At 38.7% G+C, this 22620-nt stretch overlaps 1 protein-coding gene across 1 annotated transcript in view; it reads right to left on the bottom strand.

The window, feature by feature from the left end:
* NOTCH2 (notch receptor 2) overlaps positions 1-22620 on the bottom strand; it is a 91640-nt gene that overhangs the window by 19082 nt on the left and 49938 nt on the right. The window contains exons 10-21 of the mRNA XM_062580875.1: positions 21415-21528; positions 17752-17985; positions 17096-17206; positions 15315-15507; positions 12916-13061; positions 11591-11710; positions 11327-11479; positions 8912-9140; positions 6227-6428; positions 3388-3541; positions 2085-2269; positions 1112-1244 (exon numbers count right to left, since the gene is read on the bottom strand). Of these exons, the coding sequence (XP_062436859.1) occupies positions 1112-1244; positions 2085-2269; positions 3388-3541; positions 6227-6428; positions 8912-9140; positions 11327-11479; positions 11591-11710; positions 12916-13061; positions 15315-15507; positions 17096-17206; positions 17752-17985; positions 21415-21528 (1974 nt within the window). The remainder of the gene's footprint in view (positions 1-1111; positions 1245-2084; positions 2270-3387; positions 3542-6226; positions 6429-8911; positions 9141-11326; positions 11480-11590; positions 11711-12915; positions 13062-15314; positions 15508-17095; positions 17207-17751; positions 17986-21414; positions 21529-22620) is intronic.

Genomic DNA, 22620 nt, shown 5'->3' with positions numbered 1-22620 from the left:
CTGCAAGTATGCTGGCAGCCACTGTAAAGTAAATGCATCATAATGCATGTGCAGGAGGCAAACATTTTCAATGATTTTATGATCTTATCTTTCTCAGAATACAAAACAAGAATCTACTTCTACCTAACATGCACTTAGCCTCAGCTGAAGACTTTTTTTTTTTTTTTTTTTTAATGAGATGTTACACTTTAGAAAGAAAAACTAAGTTTAGAGGAATGGTAAAAATGGTAAAAATCTTTAACCGATTTGAGAAATAAATCTGAGAAAAAAAATCAAAATAGAAAGCACTTGGTGAAGGGTTAAAGCATCTGATCTGTGCTCTCTGTGCAATCCTCAGTATTTGCAAATGTAGAAGGCAGGGCATCAGGTCAGATATAACAGGGAAACGGCAGGTTAGTTTCAAGAAAAATGACACTGAATAGGCTGTGGAATCATACTTACTGAAAACCACCATTATGTAACTGTAGACTTTTCCACCATTATGTAACTGTAGACTTTTTTTTTAAAAAAAAAAAAAAAAAAAAAAAAGTCAACAGTTCAGATTTTCTGGAATAAATAAGCTAGCCTAGAGGCACAGAATTCCTCCACAGAAGACTCCAGGACAGAGGACAAGAGGCTCAAAATTTAAACTAGTAAAGGACACTGAAAATTAAGCAAGAATTACGCAGGTTTCCTGTATGGCTAACAGCATCTTAGCTAAAAAGAACCTTGAATTTACTGTCACAAAACTGACAGGGTTGGGAGTGATCTTAATGGATCATCTAGTCCATCCCCATTATCAGAGATGATCGCTCCCTACAGGCATTGTCCTGACCTATTCCTTAAAAAGAAATGCGCAAAATATACATATATATGTGTGTGTGTGTGTGTGTGTGTATATATATATATATATATATATATATATATATATTTGCAAGACAGAGATCCCATAGCCTAAAAAAATTATGTATTTATTTTTACAGAGAAAATATCTGTCTCAAGGAATTCAGTGCACTTTGGGAACATTCTTCACAGGAAATAATGTATTCTCTGTAGAATTTGTGGCATGAAACCAGTTATTAGAGAGGGAAATTCACTCTTGTAATATTCACTTAATTGCCGAGTTTCATACCCCGAGTTCCTGGCGGACAGGAGCACTTGAAATGATTGACAAGGTCTATACATGTTCCTCCATTCTGGCAGGGCTGAAACTGGCACTCATCCACTTCATATTCACAGTTGACACCCTGGTATCCAGGCACACACTACCGGAATAAAAATAAGTGTGAATAATCTTCACATAACAAATACATTAGCACCAACTGAGAAAGGCTAACACAGAGGAAAAGAACCCTCCATGGGACAGATTTTACCTTCCTTTATAGCTGTACAACCGTAAGTGATTTCAAGGGCTGCAAAGACAGACAGCTTAAGCACCCAAGTTAACTGTGTGCCTATTCAACTACACAGTGAATGTCTGAAATTGAGTGACTTTATTCCTATAAAATATGACAATCAAATCCTAGAACTCTTTAGCACAGAGCTCACTGCAGAAATTTTGACTTAAGGTTTACATGAAATTCATCTTTTTCTTCTGAGCACATGCTCCCAAGCTATTCTACCATTTTCAAAAGCCTAGAAAGGTCTGGATGCCATAACCTCTTGGTCCACACTGCCCTGTGCATCAGCTGTAGGAATCAGACTGCAACAGAAGGCATCTCCCACCATAAGAGGCAAGAGATAATTCACCCACTCAAGTAAAGGGAATACAATATTCTTTTATATTAAAATATATGTATAGTGCATTAAATCATATCTCAGATAAGAAATCTCTTCAGTTAAGAACTCCATCTCCAAGGAGCATGGAATTCAAATGACTACCAACCTTATGCCTTACAAACACACTTCTAATTCAATCTTAAAAGTCTTTCAGGAGCACTGCTTCTGCCACAGACAAATTATAAATTATTCCCAGGCGTAGATCGCTTTTTTCTCTAGTTGAATCTATTTTACTACTTGCATGTTTTTCTAATTTCTTCTGATTCCTCTTCACTACAATCCTCTTAAGTATTTAGAGCTCTTTCTACTAAACCACTGTGCATTACCTCACACTGGTAACCACCCAGGTGATCCCGGCAGGTAGCTCCGTTCTGGCACGGGTTGGAGTTGCATTCATCCAGCTGCTCCTCACAGTAACTGCCGGTGTAACCCACTCTGCACTGACACCAGTGCGTGTTTCCAACATCGAGGCAATGGCCAGAGTGTTGACACAGCTGGTCTACTGTGACTCCTAAAACAAAGTTCAGTAAAGCAAGCAAACAGGTGAAACATACTTGCCATCAGTGTTGATATTTCAGCCAGAAATAAGTATGGCCAGACCCAATGAGCGGAAACTATTCATTTGAAGAATGAATAGTTATTAGCTGCTCCTTAAATCACAAAAAGACAGAACCACTACTGGCTTCCATCTCATTTGGACTATCATCAATACTAGCATGAACTATTTGCACTACCGTACTATTTTACCACTGACTGGTGAATATACATCTCCAAGGTGTAACTGTGACAGTACAAAGATTCAACTCTGTTATCTAGAATGTTTGCAAAACCTATTGCAAATCATAGAATGGTAAGGTTGGAGGGGACCTCCGGAGATCATCTAGTCCAACCCTCAGCATAGCCCGTACGGGGATTGAACCCACGACCTTGGAATTAGCAGCATCATGCTCTAACCAACTGAGTTAAACCTGCCCCCAGATCCTATTCCTTTGGCACTGAATCCGTTTGTTTAGATTTCCTGACCTGAACAGCATGACACTGCCCATCAGCGGGGGCTCCAATACGACTTCCAGGAAGATTCACTTCCAAAACTTGTTTTTTTTAAAAAAAAATTACAATATTTGAAATAGGAAATTACCACTGTGGAGGCCCACAGTATTAGCTTTAGCCAGATAAAGGATTTGGTAGCTAGTATTCTCTGACAACATGCTTAAAAAGATAAGAAGTTACCACATAATTTTCACGTACAAGGACAACATATCTTAAACCTGGTCTGCCTGGGATTTATTATAAAGGCATAAAAACAGCAGATGTATTTTATAAAAAGGCAATCCATGTAGTACAGTATTACTGAAACTGAGACTTTGGAAAATACTCAAATTTTCTTTTCTAATATTTTTATGATAAGAATTAGCTTCTTATGCCAGGAAGAATCAAGAGAGATTGACTCCCAATATAATCTTGGATAGATTTTTCTAGCTTCAATGTGATTGTGAAAGACTTCCAAGAGGCCAAGCTCTCTGGGATTTCCAGTGCATGCTGTGTATACAGGGGCACGAGGAAAAGAGGAATGGATTAATAATGTACTGGGAAATGCTTTTAGTTGAAGCACCAGAGAACCTTATTTACCCCTTTGTGATGCTGCCACCTGGCAGGAGACATTGGGCACGTCACAGTAAGCACCAGTCCAGCCGGATGGACAGAGGCATCGAGTCTGGGCTGCATTCTGGACACATGTGCCTTTATTCTTACAGGGAGAGTTGCTGCACAGATCCATAAGTGTCTGGAGAGAAAAAAAAAATTCAAAACACTACACATAACAAGAGCTGCTGGAAACATTATCACCACACAAGTTCAAGAAACACAAAAAGGAAAACAGGCTCTGCAGAACGGGTTGCATATGGCATTGGAAAGAAGGGGAGAAGGACTTCCCTAGGGTAAGCTAAGTGCTTCACTGACAGACTCAAGAGCTCATGTCTAGGAGAGGGCAAATCTAAAGAGAAGTAAGCCTCAGATGGCAGCATCATTTCAAGAACAAGATTATCTCCACACTTTACTATGCAGAGGGATCTTTAGTTGGCTAGGTTTGAGGAAAAATCAGTTTTATCTCAGACGAAGCTTTTATCTTCACAGTTAGCAGGAGGCTTCCAGATATCAACAACAGATGCTCCCTTCTCCCAAATTCCCTCCAACTTCACCACTTGAGGACGACAGATGTGTTGCACCTTTTGATCTTTGTTCTTCCCTTTTATCATTAGCTCACCATACCTGCTTTTAGCTCCATTTGCTCTAGTACGTTTTCTCTGAATTATTCCATCTTCTGAGATTCAATTAAAATCTCACAGCTATTTTACAAACTGAAGATGGGCCAGAGTATACTTCATTTCTTGATTCTTTACATAAAGACAAACAGTATCCAGACAAAAACTAGAATTCTCATAGTAAATTATCAGATGAAAGTGGAGTGAGGATTCAGAATAACTATCTGACCTAATATGAATCAGCCACTAACCATTGTTTTGTTTTTGACCATTTAGTCTCCAAAGTAATATAGCTATCTGATTGACTTCAACTTGACTTGAGGAAAGGATGAAGTTTTTAAAGAGAGCAGAACTGAATTTTGGCTGTAAATGCAACTTCACCTGCAGAAAGTTCTGCTTTTTAGAAGCAAGCTGTCTCCCCATAAAGATTAAAGAAGAAAAAAATCTGTGCTTCCACATGCAACTAAAACTTGGAATTAAGTTTTATCATATGCATTTGAGTGTGAAGAAGGAAAACACTGAGCCTCTTGCTTCCGCATTTGTAATGAGTAGCTGGCTGTTTTACATGCAAATTCCATAACTTATGAATCATTGTTCAATTCTCTTCTGCTTATTTAGCTTTGCTAATTAGGTCAAGCAAGTTTTCTACTAAGACAAGAACTGCGGTGTAGCTGTAACCTATAAATCACTCCAATACAGCTTTCAGTAGTATCTATAAGTTCACTTTCCCTGTACAAAACGAGTAACACACTATGATCAAGCTTCTCTCTGAATGTAATGCAAGCAGACTCTCTCAGAATCCACAACATTTAGCCTGGGGAACATTAATCCTTTTCTCAAGTAATAACAAAGCAAATGTAACAGAGGAGGAACAACTGAACTTCACAGTACTTTATGATCTCTCTCAGTGCTAGTTCTCCCAGTGAGATTGAATTAGTGTGTCCAGAATACATAATTAGGGTAGCAGAGGGGCTGTGTCTTTATAATTCATTTGCATTTACTTCCTCCATTAGCAATACCTAGAAGCAAGAACTGACAATTTCAGTGTCTAGCACTATTCTTCTAGAAAAGCACCCCCAGTTCCCAGGTAAAACACTTCCTCTAACACTCACTGTGTTACACAGACATATTAGCGTGAAAGACAATTGCAAAAACCTTACGAAGCCATAGTGCTTTCCAGTAGTTTAAGACATTCATAGATTTCTTTGTAAAACATCGCAGCAGTCAGTCAGACTGCTTAAAGAAGGAAGCTAATGTCAGTACTTACTGTTCCAAACCTAGATACAGTCTCAAATCATTCTTGCTGTTTTGGTAACCACAAAATTTTAAAAGAAAATTAAAAACAAATGTAAAATGAAATCAGCATTCTGCTTCCACTGTGATATGCCAAGTTTCACAGTTTAAATTTAGCTATTTCTATGCTTAGAACTGAGTATCAAGGCTGAAATCAGATGTATCAATTTTAAAAAGGAAACTGGAACACTGTGAAGACATTTTCCCATTTATCTCATAGCTCAACTCTTACAATTTCCTTGTATTTGTAGCAAATGATCAAATTCACATGAATCTTTAATGAGCACTAGTCAGTCATTTATGAGTTGGGTTTGCAACTCCTATGCTTACTGTGGAAAGCCATAAACACCTGAACTGAAGCCTATGAGTAAGGCTAGAGTATTTTACTGAAGTTGTGAACAGGATGATTGCTTCAGTTACTGCCTCCACACTTTGTCTCTGATCCAGATACGGTTACCCTAATTACCATGACCGGCTTTTTTTTTTTTTTTTTTTTGGAGGGGGGGGGTGGAGGGGCAATCTACAGTCAGCCTGGAAGAACAGTATTCAACCAGGACAATTTTATGTTTCAAATGAAGTACAGCCATTTTCAGAGCTAACACCTATTTTTGGTTTTAGAAAACTAATCTAGAATGCTCCAGTAACACCTTCACCTGAAAATAACCATGCTTCCTTTTTCTCTTCATTGTACCTAGTAGACACTGTTTGATTTCTAAAGTTTTGAACAGGGGCACCTCTTTCGTTACAGAATGGCACTGAACTAAGCTTTCCCTGGGCTAATAGAACAAGAAGGAAAAAGAGCTCTGCTGCATTTAGAGATTTGCTCTACCTCAACCTTACCTGGCAGCTTCTGCTACTGTACAGTTCAAACAAATGTTCCCTCTGAAAAATGGGCATGACAAACTATCACCCACCTGACAGTTCTTCCCAGTGTAACCCAAAGGACATATACAACGGTATGTCCCTAGGCTGTCCACACAAGAGCTTTTGTTCAAGCAAGGATGCGAGTCACACTCATTGATTTCTGTGAGGCAGAAGGAGCCTGTAAATCCCACTGGACACTGGCAAGTAAAGGAATTGATCCCATCCACGCAGGTACCTCCGTTGAAACAGGAACTGCAAGACAGTGAGAACAAAACTAAGCTGACGCAAAACACAGTTAGCTCACAGTCAAATATAGCATGTAAACGTTCCTGAAAAGGAGACGTTCCTGAGGCAGAAAAACAGATTACAGGATCATCTATCCATTGGTTAGCTCCTACTAAAGAGCATAAACCAGGCATTAGCAAAGCAATGGGATAAGTTTACTCTCTTTTACCTTTAAGACAAAGAAAGTAAACTAGGGTTTCAGTGAGTCATTTCTTATGGAGTTAACTTCTCACTTCCTAAAATCTTCCCCACTTCAATGTCACCACAAACATTACTATATCATGTGTGTACATGGCTTGCTCAGACTGATGAATTTTGTACAAAATCTCAATTTTATAACAAATTCTTGAGGGAAAAAAGCTACAAAACATTAAAAAAAACCAGCTTTGAAGGAGTCCAAGGTATATTTTCTCAAGGAAGAAGTCCATGGAACACGCAAAGACAAGCACGTTCTTTGTTGATTAAGTGAACACATTGGTATTATTAATTCTCCTCCTCCTCTTCTCATCAGAACCTCAGTAAAGTTCTTGATTTGTAATACAACCCCCATATGCCATGGCTGATTTAAACGGAGGGAGTTATCCCACAATCTTTTGATCATAAGAAATGTTGCTACAGTAGATGCACTATGGAGAAATTATTAGAAAAGATAGAGACAGTGAAACCTCAGGCAAAATTAACTTGTTAGAATTTTTCCCTCTGAAGAAACATGTGCCAGGGAACTTCTGCTCCTCTGAAAATAACTCTAGATTAGACTCTCAAGATAATCACTTTGTCAAAGAACACAAACAAATTCTTGTTTGTCATCCGCCTGGTGCACTATCAAAGGGTACTTCCATGAGAGAAGACACTGACTCATCTCTTTGAGCTTGAAGTGCAAGTTTTAAATACCCGAATTTTGACTGTGAATATGGTAGAGATAAACATTAATCTATTTATCAGAGCTGTTTTTCTGCCTTGTGGGCTGAATTCTGTTTTAGAAGGAGCAAAAAAATGCCTTTTACATTCATGATGGAACAAGAAAAAAAAAAGAAAGGAACTGTCAATCACTTGGAACTTTTCACTGAAATCGGGTACTCTTCTCCAAGAGAAGACAGCACTCTCTCAGAGGAGGAGACGTGTGACAAGGAAGAATCATTTGAACTAAATTCAAATCAGTTAACCATCATGGCACTCTTAAATGCAAATCAGCAAAATTTGGTTGAGAAGGTGAGACAGGTTTAATTCAGCAGAGCTTTGAAAATTGTTACATCCTTCATTCATACTTGCAAGACTGGTTTCTGACCTGACTGATAATGAAAACAAGAACAGGATGAACACCATGGAAGAACCAGGCGTTCTGCTAAAGCACCCAACTGCTTCACTCGATTAAACACAATGTTGTGCAAATCAAACACACCCTCATCAGTGACACAATTCTGTTCTTAAGCAAAAGATGTTAAATACATACCTCCGCGACTGTGATTTTGTAAGAGGCAATAAAGAACTCGTTTCTTTGTGTGCAGGAAAAAAAAGCATGAGAGTAGCAAGAGCTTTACATTTAGGTACCTCATCCATTTCTTGTCAACTGGAACAGATCAATTTGTTCCAACTTGCTTTCTTTCTTTTTTTTAATATTTCAAAATATATTAGAAATTATTTTTATTTGAGAATCTAAATCTACATACAAAAATCCTATAAATTCTAAAAATAAATATGTAGAAAGATGAGGCATCCACAGAGACTCCTCAGAGTTTTAAAAGGTCCTAAGTCAAGCAATTATTTGGGGGAACAAAGTGTTGAACTCAGTTCCACACCTTCTTAAAATGAATTTATTTATTTTTTTTTTTATCTCAACACTGCTAACCTCCATCCAATTTGTTAGCATTAAAAGATCTCTCTGCTGACTAAACCTTTCTAGTACAGGATTTGTGGAGTTTGTGGTCCTGGCTGCCTCTTCACATCTTTCAAAATTCTTCCTCCTTTCCTTTTTTTTGGCTTCTCATTATTTGCAGTGAATAACTCTACTCTCAGCTAATTTATTTTTCCTGTGATTTTGAGAGTTGTCATTGCTTCCAATTTTGCAGTTTTTGTATTCCTCAACACAGTAACTGTTCATAACCAATCCATTCTTCTCCCTCCTCTGAATGATATGCTCCTATCAAAACACAAATTATTTTATTTAAGCTAGCAGCTGTTACTGTCTTCATGTTTGCTAAACACTGTTATATTCCTCTTATAATAGGACTAAACTTCTGACTGGTCTTGCTGACAGAACACCAACTCTGACAGCTGGCAACCTGCACAAGGTAAGCAAGTTTCCTTTGCCTGAAGCTCAAGTGTCTCAGTGACAGGAGGCAGGAAAACAGATCCTCATCCTTAAATACTGCTTCTGAGTAGGACTGATTTCAAGCCACGAGTGCACACTACGTAGTTCCCTCCTCTCCACACCAGCACAGCAAACTTCTCACCTCTCAGTGCATTCATCAATGTTGTTCTCACAGTTGGTTCCCTCAAACCCCGGCGGACACTTGCACGTGTAGCTGTTGACATAGTGGGTGCACGTGCCTCCATTCCTGCATGGTTCACTCAGACATTCATTGGTATCTGTCTGACATTTATCTCCATGAAATCCAGGTAGGCAGATGCATGAGAAAGAGTTTATCCCATCCACACATGAAGCTCCATTTTGGCAGGGATCTAAGACAGAGGCATTAGAGTAAGTTTCAAAATGGACAGCAGTGAAAGCCAGGTCTAGAGCAGGAGCTTTTCAGAAAAAAGGGATTACTCAGCCTAGAGGGCGACAGCCTACTGACAAGCCTTTCTGAACCGCTTATGGAAGAGATAATCCCAAAGCATTACCAATAATGGATGACTACTGCATTCGTCCTACTTCCACAACTACCCATCAACCCTAAAGATCAGTCATTCAGTAGTTTCTTCTTATTTCATTCCTTCCACTTTCTGGATTTAAGACCCACATTCCTCTGTCAGATCCTGCCTCTGAAGCCAGTTTCTTTTTCTGCTCTGCATATGTGGAGGCAGGGAAGGGAATGGGGAGAAGGGAGAAAAAGGAGAGACAGGAAAGGGACACGGGGAAGAGGTTATTTAGTAGTTTCTTGATCTATGACTAACTAAGTACTAATAAAACACATACTTTAAAATGCAAATAAGCTCAAACAAAAATGCTGCAGTTCAACCTAAGTACAAGATCATTCTGTTCACTGATACATGAAGATAAACAGATGTGAAAGGTAATTAAAGCTCATTTACTGACTGAGAAATACCTTCACACAACAATTTGCGTTATAAGAGACACCTGCATCCATTTAGAGGTCATCTCACTACCGCAGAGAAAAAACACATTCAAAGTGAGAGCCCTGGCAGATATGCTAAATTGTGCCTATGGCAGCCAGCCACTTATGACTGAAGCCAAAAATTGTGCATTCATTTTCTGTGCTGCACACTTACTCACAGAAAAAGCAGACTACAGTATCAACTCTTCAACAAGTTCATATTGTTGCAGGGTTTGTTTGCTTCATAGATTAAAGACACTTGGCCCAAGCCATGAAAGGTTTCTGTCATGCTGAATGAAATCAGCTGTAGCAGCAATTTCAAGTTCTTCTTCATCCTCATGGGTGTGCTATGCAACAGATTACACTGGATGAATCTCAACTCTCACAACTAGGAACGGAGAGATTTTCCAGTTGTTAAAAAGAGGATGATAAACACTTTAAAAATGTGTATGTCTTCAGACACCCATATAAAACCCATCAGGACTGGCAATAATTTTGTTAACTTCAGCAAACAAAGCTTCGGATAGATGAACCAAACTAAAGTGACGCTTTCTGTACTGTACCTGTTTGCTCAGAAAGAGGCAATCAAAAGCCAGGTGTCTTAAACTTCTTTCAACAGTGCTGCTTTGGGATCCCCCGTGATAGCTTTTACTACAGTACTTATTCAGATCTTTCTATATAGCAGTCACAAATTTAATCTTCTTTCAGTGTAAAATACAGCTCACTAAATTCATACCTGAAGTGTTGAAGACTTTTGTTTTGTTTTTAAGTTATTGCAATAAAAATTATTCCTTTTTTTCTCCCCTTAAAGAACCAGTCAATTACAAAAATATGACATTGTGAGCAACACCAAGGTTTCATAAAGCAATTTTCAAATAGTAACAATGAACTTTAAACATATTACACTTTTCAGGAGACACTTATTTTATCTGATAATGATACAGAATATGCCTAACAAGAACTTACTATGTATTTTATTTCCTGTATACATAGCACAATCAAGCACATGACATAAAAATGTAAAAAAAAATTAACATTTTAGACAATTTCAAGACACATACGTATTTGGGCTATCCTCATGTAACTGAGGCTTATTCTAGAATAAGAGTACCTTCCTATTGCTTATTTTGCTTTCAGATATGGATTAACAGAAACAGTAACCAGGTACTTTTTCCAGAATATTAATTTCAGACAGAGACATTTCAGGAAAGGCTGCTATCCTTATATTCCCACGACACCTCTATCAAGCTTAATTTTGAAATACCGGCAAGCCCTGCAATGTTACTTTAACTTTGTATATTAAAATTTCAGGCAAATTAGTTTTAATTCTTCTTTTACCAGCGTTCCTTATTAAAGTATGCAAACTACAAGGACCGTTCTACTTAATAACTTGAGAATAACTCCTACTATCAGTTAGAATACTTAAGTCCAATTATAAGAGCTAAACATGACAGACTCCGTCCGTCTCAAATGTGGTGAGGCATTATCAAGAAACCATTTCAAGTATCTGTCAAATGGTAGTTACCACTGATACAGCGAAGTTATTTCTAGGGAAAATGGAAAAATACAGAACGACCCACTGATACTCACTTGAAAGGCAGTCATCAATGTTACTGTCACAGTCTCCTCCAGTGAAGCCGGGACGACACTCACACAGGTAACTGCCTTGAATATTATGGCATAAAGCATGGTTTTTGCAGGGTTTTGAGACACACTCGTCAATGTCCACTGTACACCTCTCCCCTGAAACACAGGGAGTGCTGAAGTAAGACCTCCCATTATGCCAATGGTGAAAAGGCTCTGTACCAGCAGGGCTCACAGTTGAAAGTAAAACGTATCACTCATCCACATTACCTTCCCAACCAGGGGCACAGAGGCAGGTGTAGCCTTCAGAGTCAGGAGACTCTTGGCAAATTCCTGAGTTCTCACATGGATCGGGGGAACAAGGAGCCACCACCACCTGGCAGTTCACACCTGGGGAGCAGATGGGGAGAAACAAAGAGAGCTGAGCGCCTGGTGCTTCTTGCAAGAAAAATTGTAACTTCCAGTTGTAACTTGTGTGATTATCCTACAAAGCACTGAATGGCATTTCCATTTTTGGAAAACCTTAGCAGGATAAAGAAGAGATCAGAGCACTGCTCACAGGCTCACTGGGTACACGCAGGAAGCAGCCATGCTAGTTCCAAGTAACATAAAGTTATTCTGAAAGGGAGCGACAGGAAGCTAAACTCACTGCAGCAAGCTGTAGAGAGGGACAGAGAAATAGGAGACTGTAAAATTGTAGCCCAAGAGAGATAAAAGCTAAAAGTCTGCTTGCAGAGGAGACATGCAGTGAGTGGGAAAGGCACAAATATACAACTAGTACTGCTTAAACAAAACTTTAGTCTTCTTTGACATCTTTGCCCACTATTCTTCTGACCATATTTCTTTTTATTTGCTCTTCTTCTAGTTTTGCTCTTATAACCCAATTCTAACATGTTCTTTCACTTTTTCCTTTGACTAGTTTTTGTAAAGAAAATGCTGGAAGAACTCAGTGATTCATTCATCCACTGCACAAAAACATCACCAGCATTTCTAGAGTGTCACAATCAAGCATAGTTTTTTCACCCAAAGACTAGCCTTTCAAACTGCAACGTACTGTACATTAAACAAACTTCCCTGAAGAATGTAGAGTAAGACAAACTCACTGTCTCACTTAATGCCTAGTTGCTTTCATGCAGCAAGTTTCAGTACTTTTAAAATATCTTACCTGAACTTTGTTATCTGAAAAAAAGAAAATGTTATCTTTCTGGAGTAGCCTTATTCCCCACTAAGAGGTTCCCACTCTTTGGAAAATTAATCTGAACTAAACTGCATTAAACTTGCTGTAAATTAACGCCCCTTCAAATCTCAATGCATTCATATAGCTCAGTTAAACTTTCTTACCAAATAAATTAAACTGAACTGAAAACAGGACATTTTTAAATAAGACTATCCAAACAAGAATTAAAAATGGTTTTACTAAGCATTCTACCACCACAATGTGTCTATAAGAAATCAACTGCCATTTAACTTCATGTAAGCATGGAATTTCCCTCTTCCCTCCTATTTCCATGAAGTTTAGTGAAAAGATTAAAATGACAATAAGGGTGTAATGAAGTGGAAAGATAAATACAACAGGAGTTTGTCTGAAATTTCACCTTTGAATCCTTTCCTACAGGTACACCTATATCCATTCAACAGATCCTCACAAGTTCCTCCATTCTGGCAGGGGTTTGATTTACATTCATTCCCTTCTGTTGAACAGTAATCTCCTACCCAGCCTGGGTCACAGACACACTTGTACCTTTAAAAGCAAAAACAGCAGCAATTTTAGAGCATTCTGAAATAACTTTTCGACTACCCACTTTCTCCTGCAAATGGTCTTTGAGAGAAAACCAGAAGACTTGTCTTTAGAAGAGTCTTAAGTTACATTTATTCACTTACTCTAGCTGTGTATTTTCCAAAATATTGAAAATAAACTTACCATTAAAGCCACATTCCATTTTGTTATAATTTTCACAAAGTACTCAATTAACCCAAAACATGTTTCTTCTTTGACAAGATCATCTCAACACATTTAAATAGAGATGCCTCCCCCCCAAAAAAAGAAACACTACTTAAGAAAAGGGGAACAATAGATTCCAAAGACAAATAGACTGATTTAATATAAACTAGTAGCTACAGATGAAAGCAGCTGGCTGGGAGCAGCAGCAACTTATTCCATCATGCTTCAAAAGCTGAAGCATGGCAGCACTCCACCCATATGACATAAAACCAAGGACTCAGTGAATCACCCTGAACTCAAGCCACACAACATGCACACTGGTCTCCCTCTTCATCACGCAAACAAGTCTTATTTTTATCTGGCACCCAGCACAAGGTGTAAATGGGCATAAATCTGAATGCAGGTGACAGAAGAGATAAACCAAATGCTTTGCAAGCTTAGGCGGAGGCTGAATTAGAAATAAAGACAGTCTTCCTGTTAGCTCCAGAGAAAGTGCTGAATCCTGCCCTAGAGAGCAATTTGCAGTGGTAAATCACTCCCTTGCCCAAGTGCTGACAACCCTTCCCAGGACACAGCACAGGTCTGGGAGCCATCATCATCCACTGTGGAGCCCCCCTACAGTTTGGGAGCTTTACAAGTATGAGCCTTCCCTCCCTACATCTGCCAACTCCACAGGCCCTACTTTTTCCAAGCCCAGGTCATTCATCTACCACAGACTCATCATTAGCAAAAAGGAGTCTCAATTCAAGGCTCCTGACCTCAGCATTTGGTTTTCCTTGATGAGAAGATTCACAAGCAACTACTGGCATCAAAATGGCCAGAAAGAACTTTCCTTTCTTCTTTCAGGCATACAACAGAGCGACTAAAACTGATGGAATCAGCCTTGGAAAAACTGTACTAGGCAAGCACTTCTCAGCAATAAATCTGATCTTGAGAATGCTGCTAGAGGAAACAGTCAGAGGCCAACTACATGTAATCAATCCACTGACTTAAACAAAACATCTTGCTTAAAAAGGAATGCTTTCCCCAGAAATGTAATGACTGACTTTGTTCTGGGTAAAATGTTAAATAAATTTACAGAAGGAATAGGAGGAAGATGGAGAGCATGAGCTATTAATTTGTTCATTCCCCTTGACTTTCCAGACCGAGCTCAGTTTCTAACCCTTGAAGAGGTACCTTTATCTATTCTCCTCTAAGTGGCTGTTAATCGTAGCTTTCCCCAGCTGACCACCTCATGCAGTTCTCCAGCTCCTAGTGAACTGTTTAAAGTTATTTACTTCTTTAATACAGAGTATTCGAGTAGCAAAAAGGCAGTAGCCACAAACACAAGATAGCCTCTACGTTCCACATTCTAAAATTTGATGGAGTAGGTTGCTGCTGCTCACAGAAAAAGTGAAATCATTTCTTTATTTTACTTTTCTGCTTACTTGAATGACATAAAACCCTCCTTCAGATGGTGGCCAACCACCTTTAGTACATGCCCATTCAAAGACAGCAAAGAATACAAAGCAGAGACTGAACAACCAACTTTGAAACAGCCCAGACTGCAGCTGGTGACTGAAGGTCTACAGCTTATTGTGATCACGTCATTGGCAATGGATAAGTTAGAATCCTAAGCTAACTGAGAAATTAGAAAAAAAATCAGAAGCCCCAAAGTCATAATGAACTCCAAGCAAACCAAAAAATAAAAATAAAAAAAAAAAAAAAATTACAAGGCAGCAGACAAATTTGAGTTTGTCATAGATGGACACCCTAAAAAAGCCATACTGCTAAGAAGATTTTAATATTTGCAAATGGGGCATTCAGCCCCGCACCAGGTGTGCGCAGAAGAAACTCCATTAAAAATCAGTTTTCTGACATGTTTAAGAGCGCCCTCCTCATGTGACCAGGTGGCTGGTTTTAAAACCATACATATGGTTTGGATTTGGTTTTGCATCTATACCGAAAAGACTTCACGCTGGGGGCATAACTGTAGCCTTGTGAATATTCACATTCATGTACTACTTTTAAAATAAGGATTTCAAAGCATTAAATGTGACAGTGAGAACTTACCCACTAATAACATGTGTGCAGTTGCCATGTACACAGGGATTACTAAGACAACCATCTGCCTGTGACTGACAGTGAGGATGATGGTAACCTTCAGGACACACACAACGAAAGCCATTGATCTCATTTATACATGTTCCACCATTATGACAGGGGCTGGATGTGCATTCATCAATATCCACACTACATCGTGGACCTATAAAATATTATTTATTAAATAGTATTTCTTATAAAAACATTTACTTTGCATATTTGCAAGAACAAATGTTGAGACAGTTCAGTAAAACCAATGCGGAGGGACAGATCTCATGCTAGAGTGACTTTAACTTCACCTGCAATTAACAGAAGCATTTTTGAAGGACTACTTTTCTGTGCATGGAAAATAGCATTTATATTTAACAAGTATTTATAGATCATTTAAGAATCTCAGCAGAATTCCATTAATAACAACTAGTTACTAATAGGAAGACAAAAATCACTTAATTGTATCATGCTTGTAACAAACCTCTTGAGCTCTCCTTGTCAAAGCCCTGCTGCTCTGCACTGAAGTAGCTACCCTTTGAACAACTAATACTGCTATACTCTGCAGCAAATATAGTTCTTGTGGTTTATTGCGTAAAAGGAAATCTAAATAACACTGCTTCCTGTTTTGCCTAGCCTCTGTTTACTGTGTATGCCTGGACTGCAAGATCCTTAAAATAGTGACCATAAGATCTTATGAGGCTGGAAAACTACAGGCAGAATGAGTACTCCAGGAAGTTGAAAAGCATTTTGAGCCTAGGGAAAGAACAAAGCAATGAGATCCCTGGCACACCTGCTCTTTGAAGACTGAAAAATGCCAATTCATCAAATTACCAAAGTATTTTAAGAGCATAACAGTAAGGAGTCCAGTAGAAGAACAAATTTTGCAGGCAGATAAGACAACTGTTCTGTGGGTTGGACAGTACCACCATGCCAGAACCAGTAGAAGAAACTCCAGAATTTTAGAATTGTACACGACACTTGAAATATCTCAGTGCTGTTTCTAATGCATTTCGGATCAATTCTAATTAGAATCAATCAGTAGTAAACAGTAACAAAAGTGATGAGAAAATTGTTAAGAGCATATTATTCAAGATGGCTCGAGATGTATTATGTCTGTTATAAATAACATTGAGATGTGCTTTAGTCATCAGAACTAGTCCTGGTGTTGAGCTACAGATCTGAACATCAGTCTGAAAGGGCATAAAAACTTCGTTTTTTTCAGTCTTGTCTGCATAGTACTACATAAGCGCTTTTGATTTAAAGGGGAGACAAAAGAGATGACATTATGAAATAGAATTACTAAAAAACCAGGTTACTCAGTTGTAAACTTCAGAGTGGAAAGAACTCACTAATTTGTTCACTAGAACGCTAAATTAATGTATTTCTCTTTCAGAAAGAAAAACACTACTCATGGTCAAAACCCAAGATACTCTTCAAACACACACCTGTCTATACTGTTCAATATTCTCTGTCCCTGGAAAGTAGTATTAAACAATAAACCAAAGTCACATGGATTTATTTGTTATAAAACTGAGAACCATGAATTGGACTCAATTACACAGCATTTCACAGCACAGATTAGGACATTCCTGTGTGGTAGAACTTGGCTTTAATGTAAGATGTTGAGATTCAGATTAGAAGGATTTACTGAGATACTGACTGAATCCCTTATAGTCAGTATGCAAAGAACAGTTTCCTTAGCTACCACACAGGATAACTATCTTCAAAAGAACTCAAAGCCATCAGGTAGCTGACTTTACCTGTAAATCCCGGTTTGCAAGCACAGTTGTAGCGATTAATGCCATCGATACAGTCCCCATGAATGCAGGGGTTACTCGCACAGTCATTAAAGTTATTTTCACAGTTTACTCCTGAAAAAAAGTTAGAGGAAGCTAAATGTTACAAGATGGACAACAAAACTATTTCCTGGGAAACGGCCAAATTAAGAATCCTGCCTGCTTTAATGTTGCGTAGGGATTGGTGCCATTTACATAGGTGATGATGCAGAAGCAGTGTGAAACCAAGGAAAGTCACCTGAATCAATGGGTTCTGACTATGACACTGAACTTGTCAATAGATGTTCAAGCAAAGCAATAAACCATCTTGAATATCAGATCTATTTTTTCAGCCAATACATCCGTAGGCTTGAATTTTGGAGGAGGTAAAACTTGAATTTTGAAGGAGGTAAATTCTTCCAAGACTGGCTGCAGTACCAGTGAGGGCTGACAATGCACACAAACACAGGAAAATGCAGCAAGCAAAACTAATGTGAAGAAAATAAGATCTCCTTAACCTCATACCATAAATTTACATCCATATGCAAATTCAGCACACACATCAGAGCAGACATAAGAACTAATTAAATACTAATTGAATTCTAATAGAATTCAATCCTTCCACCTTGTGCATTATGTACCTGAAGTGCCCAGCAAACAGTTGCATTGGTAGCCATTCACCAAATCAATGCAGCGCCCTTGATGTTGGCAGGGGTTGCTGTGGCATTCATCTATCTGCTCACTGCATATGGCACCCATGTAGCCAGGATTGCATATACATGTGTATGAATCAATCCCATCTTGACATTCACCATGGTGGCAAGGATCAGGATCACAGTTGTTGATATTCTCCTCACACAAAAGGCCAGTAAAACCTAAGGAAAAATGATCAACAGGAGTAATTAAGTAATTAAGGTAAACTGGTCTGATGCTGCAGTGAATATAATACAGACACAGAAAACATCACATTAAAAATCAGCAAAGTGGCATACAGAGCATAAAGGGTAGCTGGGCATCTCAGCTGTCCACTTCCCAGCCCTGGAAAACAATAGACTCTTCCACTGCTCACAGCATTTTACAGAACATCTTGCATGAAGAATTCTAGCATCAGAAGTGGTTACCTTCACGGTATTCAAAACATGGTAGCAATGAGAGGAAACACATAAATCACCATCAGAACTATTTCCTTGCATCAATATAAATGATCTGAAGTTACTCTCTTGTCATTATTTCCTCTATAGAGTAATCCAAGGGATTCGACTTTTTCCTTACAGGAAATTACCGCAGAGATGTTGCACAAAACCTTCCCAAGGGAGTTCCTTGGGCTCGCATCACAGCTTCTGCAGCTCTGCTTATTAAAAAGAAAGAATAAAGAAAAAAGTCTCATCCCTTTCACTGGAAAAACCTTTCAATAACTCCAGTCATGCACCAACTGCAGATTTATGAAAGACTGAAAGCAACCTCTTCACTTACGAGCAATGAAACGAGCAGAAATTTGGCCCGTTTCATTCTGCTTCAGCTGGGAAACATCCTGAGCAACAGAGGAGGACAGAATCTATTCAAAAGAAGGGCTTTAACAAGAAAAAAAAAATCTAGATAGATTAAAACAGCAGATAACTCCCTCAAGAGCCCTGTTTTCCACAACAGGGTAGAGGTCTATGAAACAGGGACAATTTAAGAGAAAAGGTTTTGGAGCTCATTCTGCCTTCCAGCAGCTGGAAAAAAGGAAGGTAGAACTTAATATTTCAAGCATTAGCTGGAGACTGATACAAACTAGGCTGCAGGGAATTTCAACAGCTGAAGAGTGATTCTCACCTGAGTATTACAACTGGATAACAGGCTCCCCATTTTTCATACAGGTTTGTGGCTAGTTCTCTGGTCAAACATACCAGGTGACGGCTAACTTTTCCAAGCTCTGCGAACGTATGCATGGATGAATGGTTGTAGAAATAGGTGGGGAGAGGGAAGGGAAGCTAGTTAGAGAAATAGATATAAAAAGAAGTTAGGTAAGGGAGAAAAACAAACCGAGAAGAGGACGAACAGTGGCAAAAAACAGAGGGTGGAGGGAGAGAAAAGAGGAAAGACCTAGGACAACTGGAGAAAAGGAAAGCCATGATCTACCACTGGGAAGGAGAAGTGGAATAATGCCAGAAGGGAAAGAAAAGACAAAAAGCAAGCAGTAAATAGAGCTATCTGTACAGCATTTGGCCAAACATTCCGCAGTTTTCAACCAGTTCTGCAGCTGGTGATTATCATTAGGGAATATATAAATCGCTCATATTTACGAGATAGAATAAGAACATGTCTGAATATTATATTCCTGTAACTGAGCTACTTCATGATGAATTCTGCATTTCAGTCTTACAAAAGCTGTCATATTAATACAATACCTAGTATACATTTGTTCAAAAAATGATTTCCTTGCCTCCTATTGTAGCTCATCTGAAACACTTTAGTTCTAAAACCACATATACATATATATAAATATAAATATATATATATATAAGATTTCTTAACTGTATATATCTTAGTGAGATATGACTTCACTCTTAGCAGAGTTAAGACTAGAAAAAACTCTTGGAGAACAGAGAACAAACCAATCCCTTAGAGTGCACGGAAAGAAGTCCCAGTACAGACTTCCTCTTCAGTTTTCAGCCAGTGTACCTAACCAGGGATGCTACTAAGAGCTGCTGCACTAGTACTCCATACCGTTGGTTGCTTTCAGCCCATTCCTTGAAAATGCTCCATACGCCATGTGCTTTCACGGAAGAAGAATTCCCTCGTCCTGTTCTAGGAAGCCTAGAATTTCCACACCTGAATGGTTCTCAAATAGCTCTGTGCTCTAATTCAGAACATGCTTTTCAAGGTGCAGCTCTCCAGATTATTGAAATAGGATACAGTGCTGTATTTTCCTGACAGTCTCTTTAGCAAAACACTTTCTCCTGCCTCTTTAGAGCAAAAATGATCATCCACTACATGAATCAGAACTCTTCTTGGCCCAGAAAGCTCTTTACAGAGTTGGTAAAGCAGCTCTGCACTCTCAGTGAACGAAAGCAACTAGACCACACACTAGCTTGAGAAAGACTTTCTAAGATAGCTTCCAAGTTCAGAGCAGACTTAAGCTTTTCTTCTTTTTGCAAGCGTCAGCTTATTCTGTCACACACAGTAATCAAAAAGAGAATCTTAACAAGAATAATTACTTCTCTCTTGATTAGAACCATTTCATTGTTTTTTCAGACATGTTATTGGGAGTGGTGGGTGTGAAAAGAGAAGGAATTTTTAGGCTAACTTCTGTTATAATCTATACAGTGCAGAATACGCTACCGAAGCCAAACTAATTTGTTTTAACAATTTGATTTTGGAATGATCTAAGATGAGAAAAACTGCTCATGAACTTAACCAGCCTAACAGTACATTTCTGGGACACAGGCAGCTCCATGAACTATTCAGCTTCTTCCCTAATGGAAGAGCTGAAGCCAGTACATTCCACATCTGGTCAGACTGAATACGTGTCATGAGCCACCATTAACTGAAAGCAACCAAAAGTCATCCATCCTTACTGAGAATTAAAGTGTAACAGTTCTGAACTGCCCAAACCCTCTTATCTGACCGGATATAAAAGCTACAGCTGAAATACATGTACATCTCCTTTAGAACTTCTAAGGCAAGAAAATCCTATAATTAAACCTGACACTTCTGAGCATACAATTAACCAGAGAACAACAGAATTAAGTACATTTGAAAAACCCGAGTTCCATCCACAGCTCTGTCAAAATTTCTGTATGATGCTTTACAGATCACTTAAACTACATTCTGCCAGGTGGCTCCTGTGCGATACTTCTTCCAGTGCACTCAATTTTTACTGCACTTACATCTTCCATTTTTGATATAAAATACTCTGAAGCAACAGAAATAAGAATACACAATAGTATGGCACTGTCCGTCTCCTGATCTCCAACTGAATAATATATACTGCCACAGAAGAATGAAGGGAAAACCACAGATAAAAGGTTTCACACTGCTGTTTTTCCATTCAGGAATTCTCTAATCAATACAGAAGAAGCTGACACTTTCTGGGAAACAAGAGATGGGACTGAGAGAGGGAGGCCAGAACACTCATCATTTGTGAACTCGCCACTGTCATAAGTCAAAAGGTTTCTGTATTTTAGTGCTATTGTCTACTGCAAAGGAATAGACAAAGCTTTACGACAAAGTTTTCAGAGAAAGAGAAAACGCTGACACTTTTTTGATCGCCCCTATGTTTAGGTTGCATGCAATTGCCAGTCTTGGAACTTGAGACTAACCTGTGGCACACTGACACTCATAGCCATTGGGATGGTCAATACATTTGGCTCCATTGAGACATGGTGTGCTGGAGCAGTCATCTATATCAATCTGACACACGGCACCACTGAACCCTGAAAGGCAAAAAAAGATGAAAATCCAGAAGTAATCTGAAGTGTTAAGTTAACAGCTGCACTGTCAGGAATTACTTACTAGCAAATTCTTAAAACCATCCAAATAAAAGATCAGTAAATCTAAGCTGGATTGCATCATTAAGCACACACACCACACCCTTAATAGACTGGTTCCTCATCGAAACCACCAGACAAAACAGTTTCTCTCTTCCAGGTCAAAGGAGCAGGAGCAGCTTGAAAATAGTTGGCCAAGGCAAACAGAAATAAAGCAAACAGAGCACAAGTGGTGTTCACCACTGACCAGTATGCCTGCCTAAGAAACTGAGAGGCCATCAGTAAAATAAAAGGAAAAAATTTCCAGCAATCAAAGCAAGTGACTGTCAATGAACAATAATGCATTCATTACTAAAGCCTCCAGAATAGAATTACTACAGCAGCCTGGGACATGTAATACAATGCAGCTCTGTATCTTTCAATACATATCTTGAAATAGTCAATAAACTATCAGTAGGTTATGCTGCTTATGATGCAGATCCCTAGGCACTTCCAAGCAAAAAATCAAAAGCTTCAGGAATGTTTCCTGAGGGAAAGAACCAAGGAAAGAGTGGGTAAAAGCCAGAACATTACTCAACAAGAAACGATGCAGAGCATGCTTTTGTCAAGTATATGCCAATCTCAAAACTTGCAAGCCACCAAAAACACAAGTAATCTTTACTCTATAGCTAACATTGATCCCTCAGCTCAGCATCTACCCCTTTTCTGTAAAGTGGAGACCTAATCCACCTCCCTCCTCATGCAAGTAACATAAGCTATACTGATGTAAAATGGCTTCTATTATGAACTTCAAACACAGGAGAAAGTATGCAGAGGCTCTGATTTGTAGTTTATATTTATAAATATTACTCTATATCTCACTATGATATTCATAGTGACAGTAGTTCTTGTTGCTAACCACCCTTTAACAAGAGTCATCTAACTGAATATTCCTCAGCGCTCACCCAATTACAGGCATAATCTTACTGCAACCAGACAGGTATTTACTCTTACTTATCAGTGACTACAACTAACTAGTTCAAGCAGATGTGGCACTAG

Source organism: Rhea pennata, chromosome 8, assembly GCF_028389875.1.
Source record: "Rhea pennata isolate bPtePen1 chromosome 8, bPtePen1.pri, whole genome shotgun sequence".
Classification (NCBI taxonomy): Eukaryota; Metazoa; Chordata; class Aves; order Rheiformes; family Rheidae; genus Rhea; species Rhea pennata.
The sequence above is the reverse complement of the archived record's forward strand: the minus strand, read 5'-3'. Positions and strand labels throughout refer to the sequence as shown.